The 25,993-nt window shown below is 43.7% G+C and overlaps 1 protein-coding gene across 4 annotated transcripts in view; it reads right to left on the reverse strand.

Annotated features, from left to right (window-relative positions):
- The window catches only part of PDHA1 (pyruvate dehydrogenase E1 subunit alpha 1), a 36,303-nt gene extending 15,890 nt beyond the window's left edge, over nt 1-20,413 (reverse strand). For 2 of the 4 annotated variants that reach the window (XM_022565487.3, XM_022565486.3), the window contains exon 1: nt 9,513-9,660. In XM_022565487.3, coding sequence (XP_022421195.1) covers nt 9,513-9,569 — 57 coding nt within the window. In that variant the 5' untranslated portion in view covers nt 9,570-9,660. Of the gene's footprint in view, nt 1-9,512; nt 9,661-13,342; nt 13,381-20,334 lie in introns of those variants that run through there. The other 2 variants (XM_089904722.1, XM_089904721.1) reach the window with 2 other exon arrangements.
- Nucleotides 20,414-25,993: the final 5,580 nt, after the last annotated feature.

Consider the following 25,993-nt stretch of genomic DNA (forward strand, 5'->3'; position numbering starts at 1 on the left):
CTCCAGGATAGATCACATCTTGGGTCACAAATCCAGCCTCAGTAGATTTAAGAAAACTGAAATCATATCAAGCATCTTTTCTGACCACAACACTATGAGACTAGAAATGAATTCCAGGGAAAAAAACGTAAAAATCACAAACACATGGAGGCTAAACAAGACGTTACAAAAACCAAGAGATCACTGAAGAAATCAAACAGGAAGTCAAAAAATACCTAGAGACAAATGACAATGAAAAACACGGTGATCCAAAACCTATGGGATGCAGCAAAAGCAGTTCTAAAAGGGAAGTTTATAGCTATACAAGCCTACCTCAAGAAACAAGAAAAAATCTCAAATAAACAATCTAACCTTACACCTACAGGAACTAGAGAAAGAGGAACAAACAAAACCCAAAGTTAGCAGAAGGAAAGAAATCATAAAGATCAGAGCAGAAATAAAATAGAAACAAAGAAAACAATTGCAAAGATCAATAAAACTAAAAGCTGGTTCTTTGAGAAGATAAACAACACTGATAAACCATTAGCCAGACTCATCAAGAAAAAGAGGGAGAGAACTCAAATCAATAAAATTAGAAATGAAAAACGAGAAGTTACAACAGACACTGCAGAAATACAAAGCATCCTAAGAGACTACTACAAGCAACTCTATGCCAATAAAATGGACAACCTTGAAGAAATGGACAAATTCTTAGAAAGGTATAACCTTCCAAGACTGAACCAGGAAGGAATAGAAAATATGAACAGACCAATCACAAGTAATGAAATTGAAACTGTGATTAAAAATCTTCCAACAAACAAAAGTCCAGGACCAGATGGCTTTACAGGTGAATTCTATCAAACATTCAGAGAAGGGCTAACACCCATCCTTCTCAAACTCTTCGAAAACATTGCCGAGGAAGGAACACTCCCAAAACTCATTCTATGAGGCCACCATCACCCTGATACCAAAACCAGACAAAGATACTACAAAAAAAGAAAATTACTGACAAATATCACTGATGAATATAGATGCAGAGATCCTCAACAAAATACTAGCAAACAGAATCCAACAACACATTAAAAGGATCATACACAGCAAAAAAACAAACAGAAACAAACAAACAAAACTCTCCAGAAAGTGGGCATAGAGGGAACCTACCTCAACATAATAAAGGCCATATACAACAAACCCACAGCAAACATCATTCTCAATGGTGAAAAACTGAAAGCATTTCCTCTAAGATCAGGAACAAGACAAGGATGTCCACTCTCACCACCATTATTCAACATAGTTTTGGAAGTCCTAGCCACGGCAATCAGAGAAGAAAAAGAAAGAAAACGAATACAAATTGGAAAAGAAGAAGTAAAACTGTCACTGTCTGCAGATGACATGATACTATACATAGAGAATCCTAAAGATGCTACCAGAAAACTACTAGAGCTAATCAATGAATTTGGTAAAGTAGGAGGATACAAAATTAATGCACAGCAATCTCTTGCATTCCTATACACTAATGATGAAAAATATGAAAGAGAAATTAAGGAAACACTCCCATTTACCATTGCAACAAAAGGACGAAAATACCTAAGAATAAACCTACCTAGTGAGACAAAAGACCTGTATGCAGAAAATTATAAGACACTGATGAAAGAAATTAAAAATGACACCAACAGATGGAGAGATATACCATGTTCTTGGATTGGAAGAATCAATATTGTGAAAAAGACTATACTACCCAAAGCAATCTACAGATTCAATGCAATCCCTATCAAGTTACCAATGGCATTTTTTACAGAGCTAGCATTTTTTACTACAAAGCTACAGTAATCAAGACAATATGGTACTGGCACAAAAACAGAAACAGAGATCAATGGAACAAGATAGAAAGTCCAGAGATAAACCCACACACCTATGGTCAACTAATCTACGACAAAGGCAAGGATATACAATGGAGAAAAGACAGTCTCTTCGATAAGTGGTGCTGGGAAAACTGGACTGCTACATGTAAAAGAATGAAATCAGAACACTCCCTAACACCATACACAAAAATAAACTCAAAATGGATTAGAGACCTAAATGTAAGACCGGACACTATAAAACTCTTAGAGGAAAACATAGGAAGAACACTCTCTGACATAAATCACAGCAAGATCGTTTCTGATCCACCTCCTAGAGTAATGGAAATAAAAACAAAAATAAACAAATGGGACCTAATGAAACTTCAAAGCTTTTGCACAGCAAAGGAAACCACAAACAAGATGAAAAGACAACCCTCAGAATGGGAGAAAATATTTGCAAATGAATCAACAGACAAAGGATTCATCTCCAAAATATATAAAAAGCTCATGCAGCTCAATATTAAAGAAACAAACAACCCAATCCAAAAATGGACAGAAGACCTAAATAGACATTTCTCCAAAGAAGACATACACATGGCCAGGAAGCACATGAAAAGCTGCTCAACCTCACTAATTATTAGAGAAAGGCAAATCAGAACTACAATGAGGTATCACCTCACACCAGTTAGAATGGGCATCATCAGAAAATCTACAAACAACAAATGCTGGAGAGGGTGTGGAGAAAAGGGAACCCTCTTGCACTGTTGGTGGGAATGTAAATTGATACAGCCACTATGGAGAACAGTATGGAGGATCCTTCAAAAACTAAAAATAGGGCTTCCCTGGTGGTGCAGTGGTTGAGAGTCCGCCTGCCGATGCAGGGGACGCAGGTTCGTGCCCCGGTCCGGGAAGATCCCACGTGCCGCGGAGCGGCTGGTCCCGTGAGCCATGGCCGCTGAGCCTGCGCGTCTGGAGCCTGTGCTCCGCGACGGGAGAGGCCACAACAGTGAGAGGCCCGCGCAACGCAAAAAAAAAAAAACTAAAAATAGAATTACCATATGATCCAGCAATCCCACTACTGGGCGTATACCCAGAGGAAACCATAATTCTAAAACACACATGCACCCCAGTGTTCATTGCAGCACTATTTACAATAGCCAGGTCATGGAAGCAACCTAAATGCCCATCAACAGACGAATGGATAAAGAAGTTGTGATACATATATACAACGGAATATTACTCAGCCATAAAAAGGAATGAAATTGGGTCATTTGTTGAGACGTGGATGGATCTAGAGACTGTCATACAGAGTGAAGTAAGTCAGAAAGAGAAAAACAAGTATCGTATATTAACGCATGTATGTGGAACCTAGAAAAATGGTACAGATGAACCGGTTTGCAGGGCAGAAGTTGAGACACAGATGTAGAGAACAAACGTATGGACACCAACGGGGGAAAGCCGCGGTGGGGTGGGGATGGTGGTGTGATGAATTGGGCGATTGGGATTCACAGGTATACACTGATGTGTATAAAACTGATGACTAATAAGAACCTGCTATATAAAAAAATAAATAAAATTCAAAATTTAAAAAAAATAAAATAAAAGCTTCTCATTTATTACTGGGAAAAAACCAGATTAGCCAGCTGTTTTTTCAGTGGGTGAAATTCTGACAAAAATCCCTCTTTCTGAGGTTGATCTGTTGTTAGATCAAGCAAGGTGACCTATGTGCAACTTGGACCATTGCTTAGGCTCAAAACAGATCTCGGAGCTGGTGTCATTGACTCATGCCATTTGGTGTGCAGATTGGTGGCATCTGTGTTTTAACCTCAATTCCTATTGCTACAGAATTCCTATTCTGAGGCTTAGAGGGGCAGGCCTCTGACTGCACTGTTGCCATCTGAGTTGAGGGGGTGGGACCTGCAATGAGTTTTCAGTGAAGCTTTTCTCTCGGTGCTGATGAGATTCATGCTACCTGAGTTGCCCAAAGCCATAGAGCACTTAACTGTTGGGGCTGGGGTACAAACCCAGTAAATCTGGCTCCAAGGTCTGTGTCACCTCACCTTAAGCACCTCACCCCCACGAGCTGCCTCCTCAAACCCGCACGGCCGCCGAAGAATCCTGGTGCTCCCTCTTTTTTTTTTTTGGCCACGCCGCACAGCATGTGGGATCTTAGTTCCCCAACCAGGGATCAAACCTGCACCCCCTGCATTGGAAGCGCAGAGTCTTAACCATTGAACCACCATGGAAATCCCCAGTGCTCCCTTGTTGATGTTCAGGTGGCTGTCACTGTTTGGTGGGGGGGAGGGGCGCAAGTAAAAAGCTGCCAGAAATGTTTCCTTTTCACTCTGCTCACAGCAACAGTACTCTATGTGATGGCTAAGGTCCAGGTTAGACCACAAACATTTAATCAGTTAGGAGGACTGTACTACTTTAGCTACATTCTCCCACGTCACGCATACATAAACCAATATGACTTCTTCTCATGCAGACTTGAAGAGCATTCTTCAGACCCCACAAAAAGTACTTTTGATATGTTCATACAGTGTGTTACCTTACCATCCAACCTGTAGCAATGGTCTTGATCTTGGTGAGAAGGGATAAGGTTGATCTGCTAAGTGTACAAGCCAACAGGCAGAAAGCTATTATCTAGTGATCTCTTCACCCATCAATATACCATTATCCAATAAAGCCAACAAAAACCATGACATTGCTGGAGAAAAAAAGTTGAACTGCTAGAGACAAATGCTTCAGTTAAGTTAGAGATTGAGAGAGTCCATACATCTAAGAATAAGTGAAGAAAATTGAGAAATTTGGGAAGAAGTAAAGTTGAGAAGTATGAGGTGACAAACAAAACGTTATGTTCGGCAATCATGAAATGGATATGTTATTTTTGACAGTTAAATTGTTTTGGGGGGCTAGAAATATATATATCTTGTCTTGCAAAATAAATCTCCAGATACAACTACAGAAACTGCATTTTGGAGACTGAAAACTAACGACCAAACCAGTCAAGCAACAGTAGCCAAGGAAAGGAAAAATTCTCTTTCTCCATCCTAAATTCCCAACAAGAAACAATGACAGTTCTACATAATAAAGAGCAAGAAGATAAGGTCAAAGATTTTGACTGTCAGAAAGCTACTTAGATACTTTCTCCCATTTCATTACTATGAATCTCAAAAATAGTAAGATTCACTGATACAATGGGTGAAAGGAGCCACATTAAGCGAAAGTTAAGCTAAAAGTCATATCAGAAGTGGGGGGGGGCCTTTCTCACCTTCTGAGATGGCCCCACACTCTGTGGAGTGTGTTTCTCTCTAAATAAATCCACTTCTTACCTATCACTTTGTCTCTCACTGAATTCTTTCTGCGATGAGACATCAAGAACCTGAGCTTCGGGGCTTCCCCGGTGGCACAGTGGTTAGGAATCTGCCTGCCAGTGCAGGGGACACGGGTTTGAGCCCTGGCCCGGGAAGATCCCACATGCCACGAGAAACTAAGCCCATGCGCCACAACTACTGAGCCTGTGCTCTAGAGCCCACGAGCCACAACTACTGAGCCCGTGTGCCACAACTACCGAAGCCCGTGCGCCTAGAGCCCGTGCTCCGCAACAAGAGAAGCCACTGCAGTGAGAAGCCTGCGCACCACAACGAAGAGTAGCCCCCGCTCACTGCAACTGGAGAAAGCCCACGTGCAGCAACGAAGACCCAACGCAGCCAAAAGTAATAAACAAATAAAATAAATAAAAATAAAACAAAACAAAAAAGTGTGAGGGAGATTCGGATCAAGATGGTGGAGGAGTAGGACGTGGAGCTCACCTTCTCCCACAAATATCAATACACCAAAAATACATCTACGTGTGGAACGGTTCTCACAGAACATCTACTGAGCTCTCTGCCAGAAGACCTCAGACACCCAAGAGGGCAAGAAAATCTCCACATAACTGGGTAGGACAAAAGAAAAAAGAAAAAAAAGAGAGAAGGCAATCAGGACGGGACCTGCGCCCCTGGGAGGGAGCTGTGAAAAAGAAAAGGTTTCCACACCCTGAGAAGTCCCCTCACTGGTGGAGATATCACCCAGGACAAAGGTGGAGCTTCGGAACCTCGGAGGAGAGTGCAGCAACTGGTCTGCGGAAAGCAAAGCGGAGAGAGTCCTACACAGACGGTTGGTACCACGACCCTGCACGCCCCAGCTTGAGAAGCTCCTCCACTGGGCTGGGCAAGGGCTGGGTGCTGAGGTTTGGGCTTCGGAGGTCAGACCCAGGGAAAGGACTGGAGTTGGCTACGTGGAGACGACAGCCTGAGGGGGCTGGAGTGCGGTGCACTATAACTGAGGGAATACGGGAAGAAGCTTGGGCCCGCCAGAAAGGCAAGGGGCCATTGTTGGGGGGGTGCACGAAGAGAGAGGCGGGACCGCCATAGGAGCTTCTTTCTCCGTGCGTGTACTCTCAGGCAGCAGGGCACCACCTACACGAGCTCCGGGGGGCGGACTCGAGCCGCCACTGCCATCTCGGACTCCAGAGGTGGATGCAGACCACTGCAGCTGCCAAGGGTCCCGTGACTGGGCACCCACCACTGCCCCCACCCTCCCCGGGAGCACACGCGGGCCACGCACCTGCACATCCCCTATCAAGGGGATAACGACCAGCACACGCAGAGCAAAGAGACGGCAAGAATCCAAACCAAAAACAGCCCTCATGCCAAAAAAATATTCAACCCACACAAACTACGCAGGGAGGCACCTGCATATAAGTAGCCCTCCAAGACTACAGTAGATAATTGTTTCTCCTAAATTCAGAGAGTAAGAAAAATATAAGCAAAATGAAGAAGCAGAGGAACTACTCTCAGTTAAAAGACCAAGAAAATTCCCCTGAAGGAACAAACAATGAAACTAGGGTTTCAGTCTAGTAGATACCGAGTTCAAAAAGGAGATAATGAAAATACTGAAGGACTTAAGAAAGGCTATCGACAGAAATGCAGGGTACTGTAAAAATAAACTAGAAAGAGGAGCCAAGAAAAATTAGAAGCTTCATTTGCTGAGACGAAAGCTGAGCTAGAGGCAATGAATAGCAGAATGAATAATGCAGAAGAAAGAATAAGTGACCTCGAAAGTAGAATAGTGGAAATTACCCAATCAAAACAGCAGACAGAAAGGCAAGTGAAAAAAAATGAAAGCAATATAAGAGACCTATGGGATAATATAAAGTGTGCCAATCTACGCATAATAGGGATTCCAGAAGGAGAAGAAAGAGAAAAGGGGACTGAAAATGTACTTGAAGAAATTATGACTGAAAACTTCCCAAGCCTAAAGAAGGAAGCAGATATCCAGATACAGGAAGCACAGAGGGTCCCAACAAGATGAACCAAACAGACCTACACCAAGACATTTTATTATAATAAAATGGCAAAAGTTAAAGAGAGGATTTTAAAGGCAGCAAGTGAAAAACAAAGTGTTAGTTACAAGGGAATCCCCATAAGGCTATCGGCTGATTTCTCTACAGAAATGCTGCAGGCCAGAAGGGAGTGGCAAAATATATTCAAGCCTTGAAAGGGAAACATCTGCAACCTAGAATACGCTACCCAGCAAGATGATCATTTAGAATAGGAGAAGAAATAAAGAATTTCTCAGACACGCAAAAACTAAAAGAATTCAGCAATACTAAACCTACCCTAAAAGAAATACTCCAAGTTCTTCTCTATATAGAAAAGAAGATATAGGAAGGAGGAAGTCACAATTGGAAAGTAAATCACTTAAATTAGCCACTATACAGATCAAAACAAAACAAACTATTTGTGAAAGTGATGATAAACACAAGGAACAGCAGAAGGATAAACATGAAGATGTAATCAAAAGGACATCAAGGGTTTCCCTGGTGGCGCAGTGGTTGAGAGTCCGCCTGCCGATGCAGGGGACGCGGGTTCGCCCCGGTCCGGGAAGATCCCACATGCCGCGGAGCGGCTAGGCCCGTGAGCCATGGCCGCTGAGCCTGCGCGTCCGGAGCCTGTGCTCTGCAACGGGAGAGGCCACAACAGTGAGAGGCCCGCGTACTGCAAAAAAAAAAAAAAAAAAAAGGGGGGGGGGCCTTCCCTGGTGGCGCAGTGGTTGAGAGTCCGCCTGCCGATGCAGGGGACGCGGGTTCGTGCCCCGGTCCGGGAAAATCCCACATGCCGCGGAACGACTGGGCCCGTGAGCCATGGCCGCTGAGCCTGCGGGTCCGGAGCCTGTGCTCCGCAACGGGAGAGGCCACAACAGTGAGAGGCCTGCGTACCGCAAAAAAAAAAAAAAAAAAAAAAAAAAAGACATCAAAATCATAAGATGTGGGGAAGGAGAGTGACAAAATGTACATTTGTTTTTTTAGAATGCATTTGAGCCTATATGACTACCAGTCTAAAGCAAACAGATACAGGAAGGGGTTCACATACTTGAAAAACCCGGCAACCGCAAGTCAAAAACATACAATAGATTCACAAAAACCAGAAAGAAAACACAAGCATAAAATAAAAGGAAATCCTCAAACCACAAAAAGAAAGGAACAAAGAGGAAACATAGAATAAACTGGAAAACAAGGTTTAAAATGGCAATGAATACATATGTATCAATAATTACCTTAAATGTCAGTAATGCCCCAATCAAAAGACACAGAGTGGCAGACTGGATTAAAAAAAAACCAAGAGCCTAAAATATGTTGCCTACAAGACACCCACTTTAGGGCAAAGGACACACAAAGATTGAAAGTGAGGGAATGCAAACGGAAATGACAAGAAAGCGGGGGTTGCAATACTCATATCAGACAAAATAGACTTTAAAACAAATAGCATAAAGAAAGATAAAGAACACTATATAATGATTTTACACCCGTCAACATATATGAACCTAATATAGGAGCACCCAAATACATAAAACAAATACTAACAGACATAAAGGGAGAAATTGACCGGAATACAGTACTGGTAGGAGCCTTTAACACCCCACTCACATCAATGGACAGAACTTCCATACAGAGAATCAATAAGGCAACAGAGATCCTAAATGATAATAACAATGTTTAACACAGGTAGCACCTACCATGTACCAGGCGCTACCGGGAAACGTTTACATATTTGTCACTCGTTTAAGCCTCACCGTCTCTCATCCTCATTTAAAAAAAAAAAAAAAACCACAACCCCACGGGGTAAGTACTCTCACCTCCATGTTAGAGATGAGGAAACTGAGCACGGGGATCTTGAAGAAAAAACAAAAACCTCCTACTCAAGGTCACAGGGCTAGTAACTGGTGAAACTGAAGTGTGAATGGAGCCACTCTGTCTCCGGATTCCCGGTCAAGAGGAAGATTTAAAATGAGTGGGCTGGGAAGAGGCGGTCGGCTGGAGACTCGAGGAATCCCAAAGCCCCCTTCTCTGTCGGAGGTAAACGAACGGGCCCTTCCAGAGCGCACCGACCAGGCCGGCACCGGGAGCCGCGCCTGACCTCCACACGGGCCTTGTAAAGCTCCCCCTCCCTCAGTCGGCGCCCGAGGGCCAAACCACCGCTCCCCTCGCGGCCAGGAGCGGAGCGCACGACGTGGAGGCAGGACAAAGGCCCGCGGCTCCACAAGGCCCGGCCCGCCCGGCCCACTCAGCCCGCTCGTCCTGCCCTCTGGCGTCCTCCGGCCTCGGGCCCACTCGCGCCCCACCCCGGGTCGCTCACGCCACCTCACCGGCTTCTGGGCGACGCCCGACAACACGCGGGAGACGGCGGCGAGCATCTTCCTCATGGAGTGCGGGCAGTGGCGGCAGCGGCGGCAGCGGCGACTCCCAACGACCCAAGCAGCGCGGCCCAGATGCCTCCAAGTCTCCTTCAGGTTCCCGGAGCGGGCGCTACCACTTCACGCCAGCACGACGCGACGGAGACGTCATGCGCTTCGCCGGGCCGCGGGCCAACCAGAACGGCTCCCAGGGCGTGCCCCGCCCACCTGAGGCCCGCGGCCGCCCATTGGGTGTCAGAGCCAGAGGGCGAGGCTGAGGGATCTCTCCGTCACCGAGCAGCCGGCAGGTGAGGCGCCGGAGACCTGAGGGTGCCTACGTGGGAAAGTGAGGCTACACCTCCAGGCCCCGCGGGAAAAGGACCTTCTTGGGTTTTGCACCCCAGCTGAGCCACGCACGATCGTGCAAGGCCAATCCTACTGAGCGTCCAGCCCTGCCGGTGCCGCAACTTTGAAGCCTTTGCTCAATACACAAGATGGTGAAGATTAATATGCCTGGGGGAGGCCAAAAGACAGAACACCTGGTTTCTATAAATGGTTCTGCCGCTAACTTTTCTTTTAGAGATCATGTGACAGTTGTAAGTCTTCCCTATCTGCTGTGAGCTAGGATTTGATGAAATAAAATTCATATTTTAAGGCAAGACAAGAAAAATTTAAACAAACTGTTTTTACTCTGCCCGTTTGGGCCTCCTGCCTCCCCTCTCGTGTGCATTGTGCATCTGCATTTATGCATTAACCTGAACTCCCTAATGGCAGAAATACCTGCTCAACCATAAACATGAATTTTTCTTTTTCTAGCGCCAGCCATGTAACCCCTTTGAAGATAACATTCCTTTCTCAATCCTGTAAGGGATCACGATGACCCACCACTCACCTTGGATGTACATACATCTTTGGTGAATTTTATGTACAATGCCAATATATCATTTCTCTTAAAGATAGCGACGGGTACAGAACAGACCAGGTCACATGACCTGGGGAGATACGGGGCCACAGCTAATGGAAGTTCTTAGCTTAAATACTTACATATGACCTTATTAATGTCACTAGCTATATTGTTTATATCCTGCCTATTTTACAAAATGATTGTTTCTTGCATTACCAGATGTGTGACTGAGCCTGTGATAAAAATAACAATGACTAAGTGACTTGAAATGATTCACCAAATATTGATATATAGTTCTCTTAAGATCAATGATGGTAATAGCGTAACTCTAGCTATGGGAAGAAGCAACAAGAGGGAACCATTTCCTGAACCATAACAGACCAGTAAGACAGGCGGTCCAGAGGCTTTGGGCTACTGTCAACAGGGCCTAATCCACTAATAGCACATGGAGAGTCCTATCAATGAAATCCTGGCCTTACCTGGGAATGAGCATTCCTAGTGTTGTGGGCCAAATTGGTCATGAAATGCCTCCCAAACCTTGGTCTAAATTAAGACCGAAAGGGAAGGGTTTGTAAAATAAAGAATGTTGCCCACCATCCAGTTCTACAAGAATCAAGTTGTGAGCCGCTGCAGTCACTGACCTAAAATATACCCTAAAAGGAATTCATGGTGAAGAACAAGATGAGGCATTTTTGTGCTCTGGGAAAACTGGCAGAACTGGCCCTCAGGTAGTTAGATATTTTCAGGAGAAAATTTTATGAACCCAGTTTCTTGCATCTTCCCATACTTGGAAAAGCACTAAAACCATTAACTAAGATCTGTCTTCCCTCATGAACATCAGTAACCTTCTACCAAGATGTGTGTTTGACTGCACGTACCCCTTCTCTAAAATCACAGACATACTGGCCTCCCTGCCCCCTAACCTCTTCAGAACAGTTCTGAGCTCTCTGAGAGGCTGTCTCCCAGGTTATAATCCTCAGGTTGGCTCAAATGAAATTTTCCATTTCTTTCTTAGGTTGACTATTGATTAATTTTTTCCTCATTATAAAATAAATGTCATGGGGATGTAATATAGAGCATATGTGAAAGTTGCTAAGAGAATAGATCTCTTAAAAAGTTGTTATCACGACAAAAAATGTGTAATTATGTATAGTCATGGATGTTAACTAGACTTATTGTGATAATTTCACAATATCTACAAATATTGAATCATTATGTTGTACACCTGTAACTAATATAGTATGTCAATTATACCTCAATAAAAAAAGATCCATTTCATTTCTTAAAGGAAAATAAACTTTGACAGTCTCTATAATAATGTAAAAAAAAAAAAAAAGAAGAAGAAGGAAAAGAAGAGAGGAGGGTTTCAGAGCTTGGGTAGAACTGGAGATGAGGGACTCTTCTCTCTCCAGCACTCCGGCCTGGCCAGTTTATGACCGGCTTCTCTGGGTGAAGCCGGAGGATTTAGATTGGGGATCTTGAAATATGCCTTTTGACCTTTCCTTTATAAAGCACCCTAAAAATTCTCAATCGAGCTGAACTTTAGAGCAAACCATGGTCCTTACCATGCCTTGGGCTTTCTTGGTGGGAGCCATCCCCCCAGTGGATGACTTAGAAAAATCATATATACAGGTCATAAAAGTCAATGAATATTTGAGTGTTTTTGATGTGCTAGGCTCCATGCTGTGGGAAGGATTATTTTTTTATTTTTTTGGCCGTGCTGCGTGGCTTGTGGAATCTTAGTTCCCTGAACAGGGATCGAATCCAGGCCCTCAGCAGTGAAAGCACAGAGTCCTAACCACTAGACCACCAGGGAATTCCCTGTTGGAAGGATTATGGCTAGGGGCTCTTCTGACTTCCGAGCCACAGAAATGTTTTCCATAACCACAACACAAAATGGAATACAAATGGAGACAAAATGCAACAAATGAATTTAACCATATACGAAGTTGTGGACGTAGCCCCCCAGGGAATGACCTGAACAACACAGTAATAAAGCCAGCAAAAAAGAACTGCCCAAAAAAGGCTTAAATTGTTTTCAGTTATCAGTGTCATTGTTATTGGAGACCACACACACACACACACACACACACACACACACACACACACACCGATAAAATGAATATATAATTATGTTGACGTCATTAGGAACCAAGATTTTCAACATGAAACAAAAGAGCCACAAATATAAAATGAAAGCAAAAGAAGCTTAGTGGTACTGATTTTGAATTGGAAATAACAGTATAAACTCATGAGTATTTTCCCCTTAAAAAATACACATCCTAACTCTCTCCACTGGAAAGACCTAGAAGCAAAGAGCCACCCAATAGTAATTACCCTGAAAACTGGTAAAGGGAAAGAATTGAGGATTTATCCTCCCTCTCCTATACAGACTGAATTTCAAGGTAAACCAATAGCTGATAGAGGAAAGTTTTTTTTTTAACTTTTTAGTTTATATTGGAGTATAGCCGATTAACAATGACGTGATAGTTTCAGGTGCACAGCAAAGGCCATACACATGCATGTATCCATTCTCCCCCAAACTCCCCTCCCATCCAGGCTGCCACATAACATTGAGCAGAGTCCCCTGTGCTATATAGTAGGTCCACTGGTTATCCATTTTAAATACAGCAGTGTGTGCATGTCAATCCCAAACTCCCTGACTATCCCTTCTCCCCATCCTTCCCCACTGCCACCCCCACCCCCGGAAAGTTCTTTATAGAAAAGTTTTCACTAATTAAGAAGGAATCCTAGAGTTTTAATATCCCCATCTTGCAACCCTCAAGGAGATGATGGATCTAGCCATTGGGGAACTTTATAAAGTAGGATCAAATTGAGAACATCTGGTCAACCAGCAGCCCACGCTCCTGCCCCAAGAGACGCTCAGGTGCCTCCTCACCTGAGGCATGTTCTTGCCTCCTACCACACTGGAATCCCATCAAGCCTTCAGGCTTCCTACCAGCTTACAGGATGGAATCTGTAAAATCAAAAAAGGCAAGAAGTATTACGAAAGAGATGGCCTAGTGTCTTTAAATGGCAAGATAAAAGAAAAAATAAGTGGATGCAGAAATTGTCACATGTTACGAGACTTAGAGACTTATCAGCCAAATGCAACCTGTGGATCCCGGCTGCATTCCAGAAAAAGCAACTGGAAAAAAACATTATCAGACAACTTGGACAATTTCAACACTGACTGGATGTAATGATATTAAAGAATTACTTAGGCATGCAAATGTTATTAAAGTAATTTTATAAAGAGTCACAGATACACACGCAAGTTTTTACAGTTGAGATGATATGATGCTTGGGAGTAGCTTTAAAATAAACCAGTGACAGTGGTGGCCACACTGGCGGAAACAAGATGGCCCATGAGCTGATAATTGTTTAACCTGGTGGTGCCTGAACAGGGGTTCCTTGGACTCTTCCCTCTACTCTTGCAGTTGTTTGAAAATTTCTCCTTACAAAAAGAGCAGTACAGATGCCAGACATCAGGGATTACATGTCGAACGATTCTCTCTAGTTGTTTTAAGAAAATCCACGTTTCACCTTTTGGTATTTGCTCCAGGGCATAGAAGCTACAGAAGGGCTTGCTTATGTCAGGCAATTGCAAATATTTATGAATACTCATTCATTTCACAATACATATTGAACACCTGTAAAGCAGACACTGGAGTTGTAGGTAACAGGGACATGATGGCTGTCATGGAGTTAGGGTCTGGGGGAGAAGGGGACCGATATTGAATGGATAAATTACACACATAGTGCACATTTGCATTATAAAGAGTGTTATGGAGGACTGGGGGTGATCGGGAAAGGCTGAGGAAAAGCCTTTCAGATGGGATCTGCTAACCGAGCTGCACTGAGTAACCAGCTGAGCTGAGGCAGGAAGAGGGCATGCCCGGCGCACTCCCAGGTTAAAGGTGCTTTGGAGAAATGGAAACAAGATTGACAGTAGATCATCCTGCTTGTTTTAGGCTCACTGAGGATTTAGACATTTGTCCTAAGAACAGTGAGAAGCCAAAGAAGGATTTTAACTTTAGCTTTGCATTTTGTACATGTGGAAGATAAGATGTACCTACCCATGAGAGGACCCCAAGGGAAATTCATTGAAAGAGGCGCCATAGTGTTTTCTTGGAAGCATGGGTTTCCTGAAACATGGTAAGATGTGTGAATAATGGTAGGTATGATCATTTCGTTCTAATAGCCAATGTAGAAATGTAAAAAAAAAAAAAAAAAAAAAAAGGATTCTAAACTCTTCCCTACTGAAATGTGGGTGTGCTCAAGGTGAAGAGAATTTCAGCATGAAATGCTGGGACCACCAGATCTGCAGTTCAACTGTGGTGCTGCCTTTGATCTATTCTGCATGGCCTGCCAAGAGCAGGGCAAACCTTTTCTTCCATCTGTGGTTGCGTCGCCCTGGGTTGGCTTTCACTAAACCACAGACTGCATCACAGGGCACATTCTTCTAAGTCTGGCCTTGTTCTCCCATCATGCAGACCGTGGCTGATTACTGTGGCCTTAAGTTATTGTCAGTCATTTTCTGTGGCTGATTTCCAAACAGAAGCAGCCTTTGGAAACCTAATAATAGGCTTGTGGAGAGGCAACATAGCATCTGGACTGTGGAATCTATCTGGTCTCAAATTCTGACTCAACCACTTACTAGCTGTGTGACCTGGGGCAAGTTGCCTAATCTCTCAGTGCCTGGACATGCTCATCTTTAAAAAGAATGGAATGACAATATTCATCTCATTGGGCTGTTATGAAGCTTATATAGATTCGTATTTGTCAAGCACTCGGAACAGTGCCTGACCCATAACAAGCACTATTACTAGAATTTGGTTGGGTACTCAGCAGGTTTAAGAGGTGACTGCTATCTTTATAGTCAATAGTTAACTACTCTTTAGGGCCACCAACAAGAGCTACTACATAAACAGAAAGAGCCTCTGTCAGTGTAGTACTTAGCCAAAGGTCATTAATTGAACAACGCGGCTAAACAAAGGCAGATGTCCAATGGCAGGTGTGATCGGGGTGTTCAGCGGCCTTTGAACTCATCCTGCAGCTCAAAGCTTCTTTCTGGGTCAGGTTCTCCACTCATGAAAATCCACCAGGCCTCAAATGAGATCTAATTAAACTTAAAAGCTTTTGTACAGCAAAGGAAACCATAAACAAAATGAAAAAACAACCCACAGAATGGGAGAAAATATTTGCAAATGAAGCAACTGACAAGGGATTAACCTCCAAAATACAAACAGCTCATGCACCTCAAATTTTAAAAAAAAACCAAACAACCCAAACAAAAAGTGGGCGGGGGACTTCCCTGGCGGTCCAGTGGTTAAGACTTCGCCTTCCAATGCAGGGGGTGAGGGGTCTGATGCCTGGTCAGGGAGCTAAGATCCCACATGCCTTGCAGCCAAAAAACAAAAACATAAAACAGAAGCAATACTGTAACAAACTGAATTAAGACTTTAAAAATGGTCCTCATCAAAAAAATCTTAAAAAAAAAAAAAAATGGGTAGAACCTGTAAATAGACACTTCTCCAAAGAAGACATACAGATGGCCAAGGGGCACATGGAAAGATACTCAACACCACTTATTATTAGAGAAATGCAAATCAAAACTACAATGAGGTATCACCTCACACCAGTCAGAATGGCCATCATTAAAAAATCTACAAACAATAAATGGTGGAGAGGGTGTGGAGAAAAGGGTATCCTGCTACACTGTTGGTGGGAATGTAAATTGGTGCAGCCACTATGGAGAACAGTACGGAGGTTCCTTAAAAAACTAAAACTAGCACTACCATATGATCCAGCAATCCCACTCTAGGGCATATACCCTGAGAAAACCATAATTCGAAAAGATACGTGCACCCCAATGTTCACTGCAGTACAATTTACAATAGCCAGGACATGGAAGCAACCTAAATGTCCATCGACAGAAGAATGGATAAAGAAGATGTGGTACATATATACAATGGAATATTTCCCAACCATAAAAAAGGGAGAGGCCACGAGGCTTCCCTGGTGGCACAGTGGTTGAGAGTCCGCCTGCCGACGCAGGGGACACGGGTTCGTGCCCCGGTCCGGGAAGATCCCACATGCCGCGGAGCGGCTGGGCCCGTGAGCCATGGCCGCTGAGCCTGCGCGTCCAGAGCCTGTGCTCCGCAACGGGAGAGGCCACAACACTGAGAGACCTGCGTACCGCAAAAAAAAAAAAAAAAGAACAAAATAATGCCATTTGCAGCCACATGGATGGACCTAGAAATTGTCATACTGAGTGAAGTAAGTCAGATAGAGAAAGACAAATAGCATATGATATCGCCTATATGTGGAATGTAGAACCATGGTACAAAACAGAAATAGAGTCACAGATGTAGAAAACAAACTTAAGGTTATCAAGGCGGGAAGGGGGGGATAAATTGGGAGACTGAGATCGACATACACACACTACCATATATAAAATAGATAACTATTAAGAACCTACTGTATAGCACAGAACTAGTCAATACTCTGTAATGGCCTATGTGGGAAAATAATCTAAAAAACGAGTGGATATATGCATAACTGATTCACTATGCTGTACAGCAGAAACTAACCCAACATTGTAAATCAACTATACTCCAACAATAAAAATTAATTTTAAAAATATCCACCAGGCCTCGCCAACTGTCTGCACAACTGGCTTAACCATCGATAAAGCTTGTCAATCTTAAGAAACTTGCCAACCTTTAAGAAACGAAAATTGGGATTTACCACACACAAGGGAGGGGCAATTAGGGACTTTACCAAATAGCTATAATAGGATTCTTTCTTAAAGTACTTTCTCATCATTTTATAACTAGCATTTTCCTTATTACAGAAGAAACGTGTTCCATGTAGAAATTCTGGAAACTACAGATAAATCAAAATGAAAAAAAATAAAAATATTCTACAACCATACAAGGCCACACAAAGTGCTGTTAGTGTCAGTATATCACCCCCCAGCAATATACTTTTGCTACGCATTGAAAAAATGTATAGGAATGAGGTCAGAAGGTACCTAATAGTTTGTAACCCCTTCCCACGGGTGAGTAAATATTTTTAACAACCTGATTTTTAATTCCTAATATTCCACTGTAGCTATAATTTATTCCACTAATCCGTCATTGTTGCACAATTAGATGGTTTTCCATTTTTACAATCATAAACTATGCCTGAGTATATTTGTAGCTATCACCTCATCCAAATTATTATTTTTTTTTAGGACAAATTTCTCGAGATGAAACTGCTGGGTCCAAAAATATGCAAACATTTCAGGGATGTGATTCATAATACTCTTTGCCCCTTAGGAAGCGTTAAATCCATTTTCAGGAATCCCCCTGGGGCCCAAAGAGAACATTATATCTATTTTTAGAAAGGATTTCCAGATGTTTAAATATTTTGTTGACTCCAAGGGTGGTGGTAGAGGGGCTAAAAAGGGAGACTTGGACAAAAAGTGAATGCCGTTTCCGTGGCACACTGACTGCCAACAGAGCACGTGCACACCCTTGCCCAAGTGGGCCCCCAGGTCGCTGCATCTGCCACATGGCTATGGTCCTTGGCCCATCCTGAGCCTAGATGTGCCTTCCTTAGTCTCTCCTCTCTTGCCTTTGCTCCTCCCTTCAAAGTGATTCTCAACGGGAGCCGAGCTGCTCCCTATGGCTTACCATGGGCACTTCTGCGGCTGGGGGTTTGTTGTCACAATGATGGGGGGGAATACCCTTGAACTTAGATTCCCGACACCCTGTGCGATGGACACATTTTCTATTTCTCACATGACTTTCAAACGTTCCTCTGGACATTTTATGTAGGTGAAATCCTGCATCTAAAACCTGTATATAATATCTGGACCTAGATCCTACCTCCATTCTACAGAGAAATAAAAAACAGCTTTTGAATGAATCTTCCAGTAATACATAGGTATTTAGTAAGTAAACCGAGGAAAGACTGTGTCAATAATTTGTTCTGTTCCAGGTTTTTCAAGACTTGTTTACAACTACAGAAAACTCGTATCGCCAGTGGCAATGCTGCTACTGGTATTCAAGTGAGTGATTTAACACCCCACTTCAGTCTACACCCGCAGCTGCCACAGTCACAGTGATTCTACGTTCAGGTGCAAGCATCCAACCACTTCATTGTGGCTCTAATGTAGTTGTCCAAGCATACATCTTAGTTTGTAACACATTACTTTGCTTTTATTTCTGCGTTATATTATAGTCTTTAAAAAAATCTAAAAATTATGTGTGTAGTTAGGTACTATTATCTATGAATTGCATTTCAGGATTTTAAAGAGTGTGTTTAAAACTATTTGGTATAAAAAGCTGGCATTGTAAAAGAATGAAATTAGAACATTACCTAACATCATATACAAAGGTAAACTCCAAATGGATTACACACTTAAATGTAAGACGAAACACTATAAAAAACTCATAGAGGGCTTCCCTTTGCTTTTGCACAGCAAAGGAAACCATAAACAAGGCCAAAAGACAACCCTCAGAATAGGAGAAAATATTTGCAAATGAAACAACAGACAAAGGATTAATCTCCAAAATATACAAACAGCTCACGGAGCTAGCTCAATATCAAAAAAACAAACAATCCAGTTAAAAAATGGGCGGAAGACCTAAGTAGACATTTCACCAAGGAAGACGAACAGGTGGCCAAGAGGCACATGAAAAGATGCTCAGCATCACTAATTATTAGAGAAATGCAAATCAAAACTACAAGGAGGCATCACCTCACACCGGTCAGAATGGTCATCATCAAAAAATCTACAAACAATGAGTGCTGGAGAGGGTGTGGAGAAGAGGGAACCCTTTTGCACTGTTGGTGGGAATGTAAATTGATACAGCCACTATGGGGAACAGTATGGAGATTCCTTAAAAAACTAAAAATAGAACTACCATACGACCCAGCAACCCCTGAGATATATCCTGAGAAAACCATAATTCAAAAAGAGTCATGTACCACAATGTTCACTGCAGCACTATTTACAATAGTCAGGACACGGAAGCAACCTAAGTGTCCATCAACAGATGAATGGATAAAGAAGATGTGGCACATATATACAAGGCAATATTAGCCATAAAAAGAAACGAAATTGAGTTATTTGTAGTGAGTCTGTCATACAGAGTGAAGTAAGTCAGAAAGAGAAAAACAAATACCATATGCTAACGCATATATATGGAATCTAAATTTTAAAAAAGGGTACTGATGAACCTAGTTGCAGGGCAGGAATAAAGATGCAGACATAGAGAATGGACTTGAGGTCACGGGGTGGTAGGGGGAAGCTGGGGCGAAGTGAGAGTAGCATCAACATATATACACTACGGAATGTAAAATAGCCAGTGGGAAGCAGCCGCATAGCACAGGGAGATCAGCTCGGTGCTTTGCGAAGACCTAGAGGGGTGGGATAGGGAGGGTGGGAGGGAGGCTCAAGAGGGAGGGGATATGGGGACATATGTATGCATATGGCTGATTCACTTTGGTGTACAACAGAAACACAGTATTGTGAAGCAATTATACTCCAATAAAGATCTACTAAAAAAAAAAAGAAGCTGGCATTGGGCTGTGATAGGCAACTTGCTGGCGACCCCTAGTGGCGCACTCGAGCATTGCTTCACAGCCAGCGGCTCTCTGGTTTAAAAGCTTGTTGGCTCCAAAATGTGGTAACGAAATAACCCCTTCCTCCCCCAGCCCCCCAGGCTCAACCTGGACTGGTTCCCGTTACTGTGCTGGTGCCTGAGCAGGGGGGATGGAGCGGAAAGCGGGGGCGGGGGGGGGCGGTCAGAGGCAAGGGAACGCCAGCCCCATGTATCTTTTCATACCTAGAAAAGTTAAGCATGTCACATCCCATTATTTTTTATGTCTTACCTGCTGGTGTCTCCCCGCTTTTCCCCTCCATTAATGGCAGGGTCCCAATGTGTACTTGCGACCCATGCTTTTCTCAAACCAGTGCTTCTACCAACTCAGCGCGCGCCAAACTCCCTCGCGGGCTCCTTGCAATGGAGTTGGTAGTCCCGCCCCCCGGGTTTCACATCCGGGTCTCCTGGGCCGGGCCGACTTTGCCGCTCCCAAGAGCTCCCAGGTGATGCTGATGCGGCTTGATAGGGGAGCAGCTCAAACTCTGCTTTCAATCCTGTGTCTGAGCAGTACTTATCAGTCTCAGCTTTGCGAAGTTTCCAGAGTGCCTGGATTTAAAGGAATTTTGCACTTTTCTAACGGCAACAGAGCGCAGTGGAGGACTACCTCATAGAAGGGTGCCTGTGAATCCTTTCCTGGAGGCGGGCGGGGAACGTAATCAGCTGTGCTTACTCGCCACGGCGACGCAAGTTTCCCGCATCTTAGCATTTCCCCCAAATGAGCCTCCATGCCTTAAATAAAATATTTCACTGGGAAAAGCTATTTGCTCGTCTTGGCAGCTTTGAGGCCTCTGCTCTAAAAGAAGAGTGTATTTTCAGAGAGAAGAACTCGAGTCTCAAAGGGCCACAGTACTTTTGTTTTCATCATTTCTCTTGGGCTCGTTCCTGGTAATCATTTCGAAAATTAAATCCTCCTGGGCTTTCTGGAAAATGAATAAACAAGAGAGAAAGAGAAAGAAAAAGAAAGTGGAGGGAAGATAAGAAAAAAAGGAAGAGAGAGAGAAGTGGGGGACATGGGCGCCTGGGTTGGGAGGTCTGGCTGGAAAGGGGAGAAAGTGGTGACTTCTCTGGAGAGAAGAATATTGAAAGAGGGGCAAGTGAGAGGAATTAGAGAAAGCAGCGGGCAACAAGGTTTCCCTCCCCGCAAGAGGATGGTCCACGCCTAGTGGGCAGGGCGTGCTTCTCAACCGTGACGCGCACGTGGCTCCCCTGGCGGCTGCAGCACCCGAGTCTGCAGAGGCAGGTGCGGTGGCCCCCAGGCTGGCCCAGTGGCGCCGCCTCCTGGCAGCCACACTCTCGAGCCCTGCTCCCGCATACTGGCCCAGGGTTGGCCTGTATGACCGTCAGCACACAGCGGAAGCCGTGATCTGTCACGGCTGAGACTGGGTCATAAAGGCACTAGGCTTTTTCCCGTCTGTTGGGTCACAGTGGCTCTGGGAGAAGCTGGCTGCCGCAGGCGAGCAGCCCTGTGGGGAGGCCCACGTGGAGCCCGCAGCCAAGCCAGGGAGCTGGGAACGGCTCCTCCCGTCTCAGATGACTGCAGCCCAGCCCACAGTCTCACCAGAGACCCTGAGCCCCAAACCCCCGGCTCAGCTGCTTCTGGATTCCTAAGCCACAGAAATTGGGAAGTAATAAAGGTTTGGTGTGTTGAGCCACCAAGTTTTGTACAGAAACAGGACAGATGTCTGCTACAGTGAGAAAACATTGGGAACACGGCACCCCGGTGAGCGAGGAGAGGTCCCCTTGACTTGCCCGCCCTACCCCTCAGCAGCTTGGCAACCTCTGTTTTATATCTCCGCCGGGCATCATTTAGGGTCAGGACCATGATTCCCGTGGCCTAAACTGCACATTTCCGAGCACTGTACGACAGAGACGTGATTACCACACTTTTCATGTCGCACCACAGGGAGAAAACAGTGCTGCTTATGCAGCTCGGTGGAATCAATGGGCCAGGCGGCTCTTACACCAACCTGGGCCTCCGCGGGACTTCCAGCCTCCACTGAAGGCAAGCAGATTGGTATCTTGGCATCCCTGTAGCTCATCTGTGGCACCCCATTGGGTGTTCTGTGCTGGATGACCTTTAGAGGACTTTGCAAGTCATTCTCACCCCAGGTTCCTCATCTGGACCACAGAACACAGAACATGATGGGAGTGACTATCTTCTCCATTCTGCCAGAGAGAGTACATGACTCCTATTCTAGGAGTATAAGAGAGAAGTTGATTCATTACATACAACGGATGCTTTGGGATATCAGGGTTTAATCCTCACTGAGGCCAAGAAAGGCTGGAGGGTAACTGGAATTGCAAATGCGTCCTAGCATTTTCTGAAAGAATGGAATCATGACATTTTAGAGCTGGAGGTAGCTTTAGTAATGGCTAGTTCAGGTTTCTTGTTCGCAAATGAACAAACTAAAGCCCAGAGAGGTTAAGGAATTTGTCTGAGATCACACAGCTAGTTGGTGGCAGAGCTGAGACCAGAACTCAGAATTCCTGACTTTTAGCCTAAAATCCCATATGTTAGACTTTTAATAAAGAGCAAGCGAATAAATGCATGAAGAAAACCTCAGGTTTCCTGGATTTATACTGTGTGCAATTTACTTTCACAGAATTCTGCATAAATGAAGTGCTATAAATGTGTCTGTAAATTAACTTTAGTCTCCTCTACCGGAGGGGCAGTCAGTTAACCTGTGAATCACCCTAATCAGGGAGCCACGCTGCAGGTTAGGTCATTAACATTCGAAGGACCCTGATAAGGATTCCATGTTTTAGAGGACCTGCAAATATCCTATCTCCATCTGCACCAGAGCTTAATAATTCACCTAAAAAGTGTAAGGAATACTTTTTAATTGGTGAAATGAGTGGTGTTCAAAACATGTGATTAGCTAAAATGATGAGGAACCCACCCCTTGCATGAACGGAGGATAAGCGTCTGACAAGCCAGAGGGCTAACACCTTTGGACTAGCGGTCCTGTGTTCGCCTCTTACGGAGACTCTGCTGTCTCATTGGCTCTGCCATGGATCAACACGTCAGGAAGGAGCTTGTTATAGTGCCTAAAAAACAGAGCAGGGGGCTTCCCTGGTGGCGCAGTGGTTGGGAGTCCGCCTGCCGATGCAGGGGACACGGGTTCGTGCCCCGTTCCGGGAGGATCCCACATGCCGCGGAACGGCTGGGCCCGTGAGCCATGGCCGCTGAGCCTGCGCGTCCGGAGCCTGTGCTCCGCGATGGGAGAGGCCACAGCAGTGAGAGGCCCGCGTACCGCAAAAAAAACAAAAAACAGAGCAGGCCCTTGCCTGCTTCTAGGAACAGGCTGTAGGGCAGGATTTGTGCCTGCATATGAATAAATGATTTTGACAGATTTCTGTCTGCAGCTTCTTTCATTGTAATATAATAGTGAAGTTGTGGAGAAGGAAATTGACAAACTGTCTTCCTACTTCACTTGTGGGAAGCTGCCACATTTATCCTAACAACCTGGCAATGCTGAAGGCCTAAATTCGTTCATTCATCCAACAGATATGTAGGGAGAGCCTATTCTATTAGGATTGGGGGATACAGAAAACAAACAGAATTCATCCCACATTGTAAAGTGGCTTAGATAAGTTTGCAAAAACTGGTAGCAAAAGCAACTGGTAGATTTAGTCAACAGGTATCCTGAGTTCTTTGGAAAGACTCAGGAGAGCAAAGGTTTCCAATCCCTACAGATCTTCAGAACTGAACCAATTCTAGAAATTATACAGGAAAAAAAAATCCCAGTTATGTGTGAAACTAACATTTAAGGAGTGGGTATTTCAGTGGTTCTCAAAGTGCAGTCCCAGATAAATAGCATCAACATAAACTGGGAAACTTGTTAGAAATGCAAATCCCCACACCCTATCCCAAACCTCCTGAATAAGAAACTCTGAGCATGGGGACATGAAATTTTTGTTTTAAAAAGTTCTCCAGGTGATTCGGATGCCAAGTTGGAGGACCACTGCTCTACTTTGTAACAAAGAACAAATTCCACTAGGTGGCACTCTTTCACAAGAATATAAAAACTTTTTTTTCCTGCAGCTGCTGGATAATCCTGCCAGGTAACACTTTAACATGAGAAATTGAAAACATATCTGTTCTGCAATTGCAGGAAAATTCTACTGGGCGGCACCCTAACTTCAGCAATAAAACTGTTCTGCAATTACATGGTATTTCCACCAGATGGCGTTCTGGGGTGCCACCTGGTGGAATTATCATGTAAGTGCAGAACACGTATTTCTTTTTTTCCCTATTACAGGTTCACCCCGCTATCTGAAGGTAAAGTTCCTATGAAACATTTTGTAAGCAGAAATGGGGAAAAGCAAAGACAATCCCCGCTTTCTAAAAGTTAGAGTTATGCCACTTTAACAAAAGACCAACATTAGTACAGTCAGTAATGCCTTTTTTGTGTGTGTGGGTAAAAGCAAAAATCCTCTTCAGGTTTCTTTTGCTTGCTGAAAATTATGTACTAATGTAGGTCTTTCATGAAAGCAAAGTGGTGTAAGAATAACTTTCAGAAAGTGGAAGATACCTGCAGTAAGAAAAACATGTTCTGCAATTGCACGATAATTCCACTCGGTGGCACTCTAACCTGAGAAATATGAAAAATTTATCTGCAATTGCAGGAAAATTCCACCCAGTGACATTCTAACCAGAATAATAAGAAGAACATATCTGTGTGCAATTACATTAAAACTCTACGTGCTGACACTCTTAACTGAGTAATAAGAAAAGTATATCCTCTGCAAATACATGATAAAACCACTGGGTAGCGCTGTAACATAAAAATAAAAATTCATTCTGCAATTACATAAAAACTCCACACGATGGCACTCTAACATAAGAAATAGAAAAAGAGCTGGCGCTGTAATTCCAGACATTTTTCACTAGATGGCACTCTAACACAACAAATAGATAAAATTGGCTTTCCGGTGAACGGAATTCTTTTGTCTTTTAAGCAAAAAAGATTATGACATAGGTGACAATAAACATAGGATTTATTTACTTAGTAAATTAAAGTGTAAATAAAAATTTAGCACATATCTTTTCAAGTGCTTTGGGCATATCTTAATTATAGTGCTTGTTTTTTGCTTTTTAATTACTTGTTTGTACCTTCTTCCCACCGTTAGTAGGTCCTCAAGGGCAGAGACCAAATATCTAACTTTTCTACCTTTCCAGCCTCTCCTACAGTAGCTGGTGCGTAATAGGAATTCAACAAATATTTATTAAATGAAAGACTGAATCAAACTGAGAGGCCAGGGAACAAGGAGGGAAGAAAACATAAATAGAATAAAAATCTAGATTCTTTGAGCTCTATTCCCAGGGCTTCTTTATCCTGCAGTTGGACAGGTAGAGTGAAATGTAGAAGAAAATGTAATTGAGACAGAAATGACAATGATGTTCATTTTAATGCCTTCCAAGGGTGAGAGTTTTTTTTAAGTTAGTGAATTAAAAGAGAAGAAAAATCAGCAAAGATTACTTGGATAAAATTCAGTGAGAAAACTTTATTTTTAAATAGGCTAACAGCCTATCAAAATGGTTTTGATTGAGTTTTCAATAGTTGTCGAAACTATTTCAGTCATGTAAACATTCTGGAAGTTGGTTTTTCAATTAAGTGTTGGCGTTATTCACCCAGAGGAGCTTGGGAAAGCTTCCTGTTAGGGTCCCCTCAGGATTCATCCTCCTGAGAGCACTTCCTGCTTTGCCCCAAGTCTGTGCCGGATCAGCAGCCCATGGGAGGAAGAGGTAAGGGCCTTCCAAACTGCCGATCAGACACAGAAATCCAGAGTGGCCTCAGGAAATGTGGCCATATTTGCCTTCCTGCCCTCCTGCCAACTCTTTCAGGCCTGAATGACAGCTTCCTCCTCTCTGAGCTCCCCTCACC

Source organism: Delphinapterus leucas, chromosome X (assembly GCF_059928025.1).
Source record: "Delphinapterus leucas isolate spDelLeu-1000000601 "Yukka" chromosome X, BTC_Dleu_Yukka2, whole genome shotgun sequence".
NCBI lineage: Eukaryota > Metazoa > Chordata > Mammalia > Artiodactyla > Monodontidae > Delphinapterus > Delphinapterus leucas.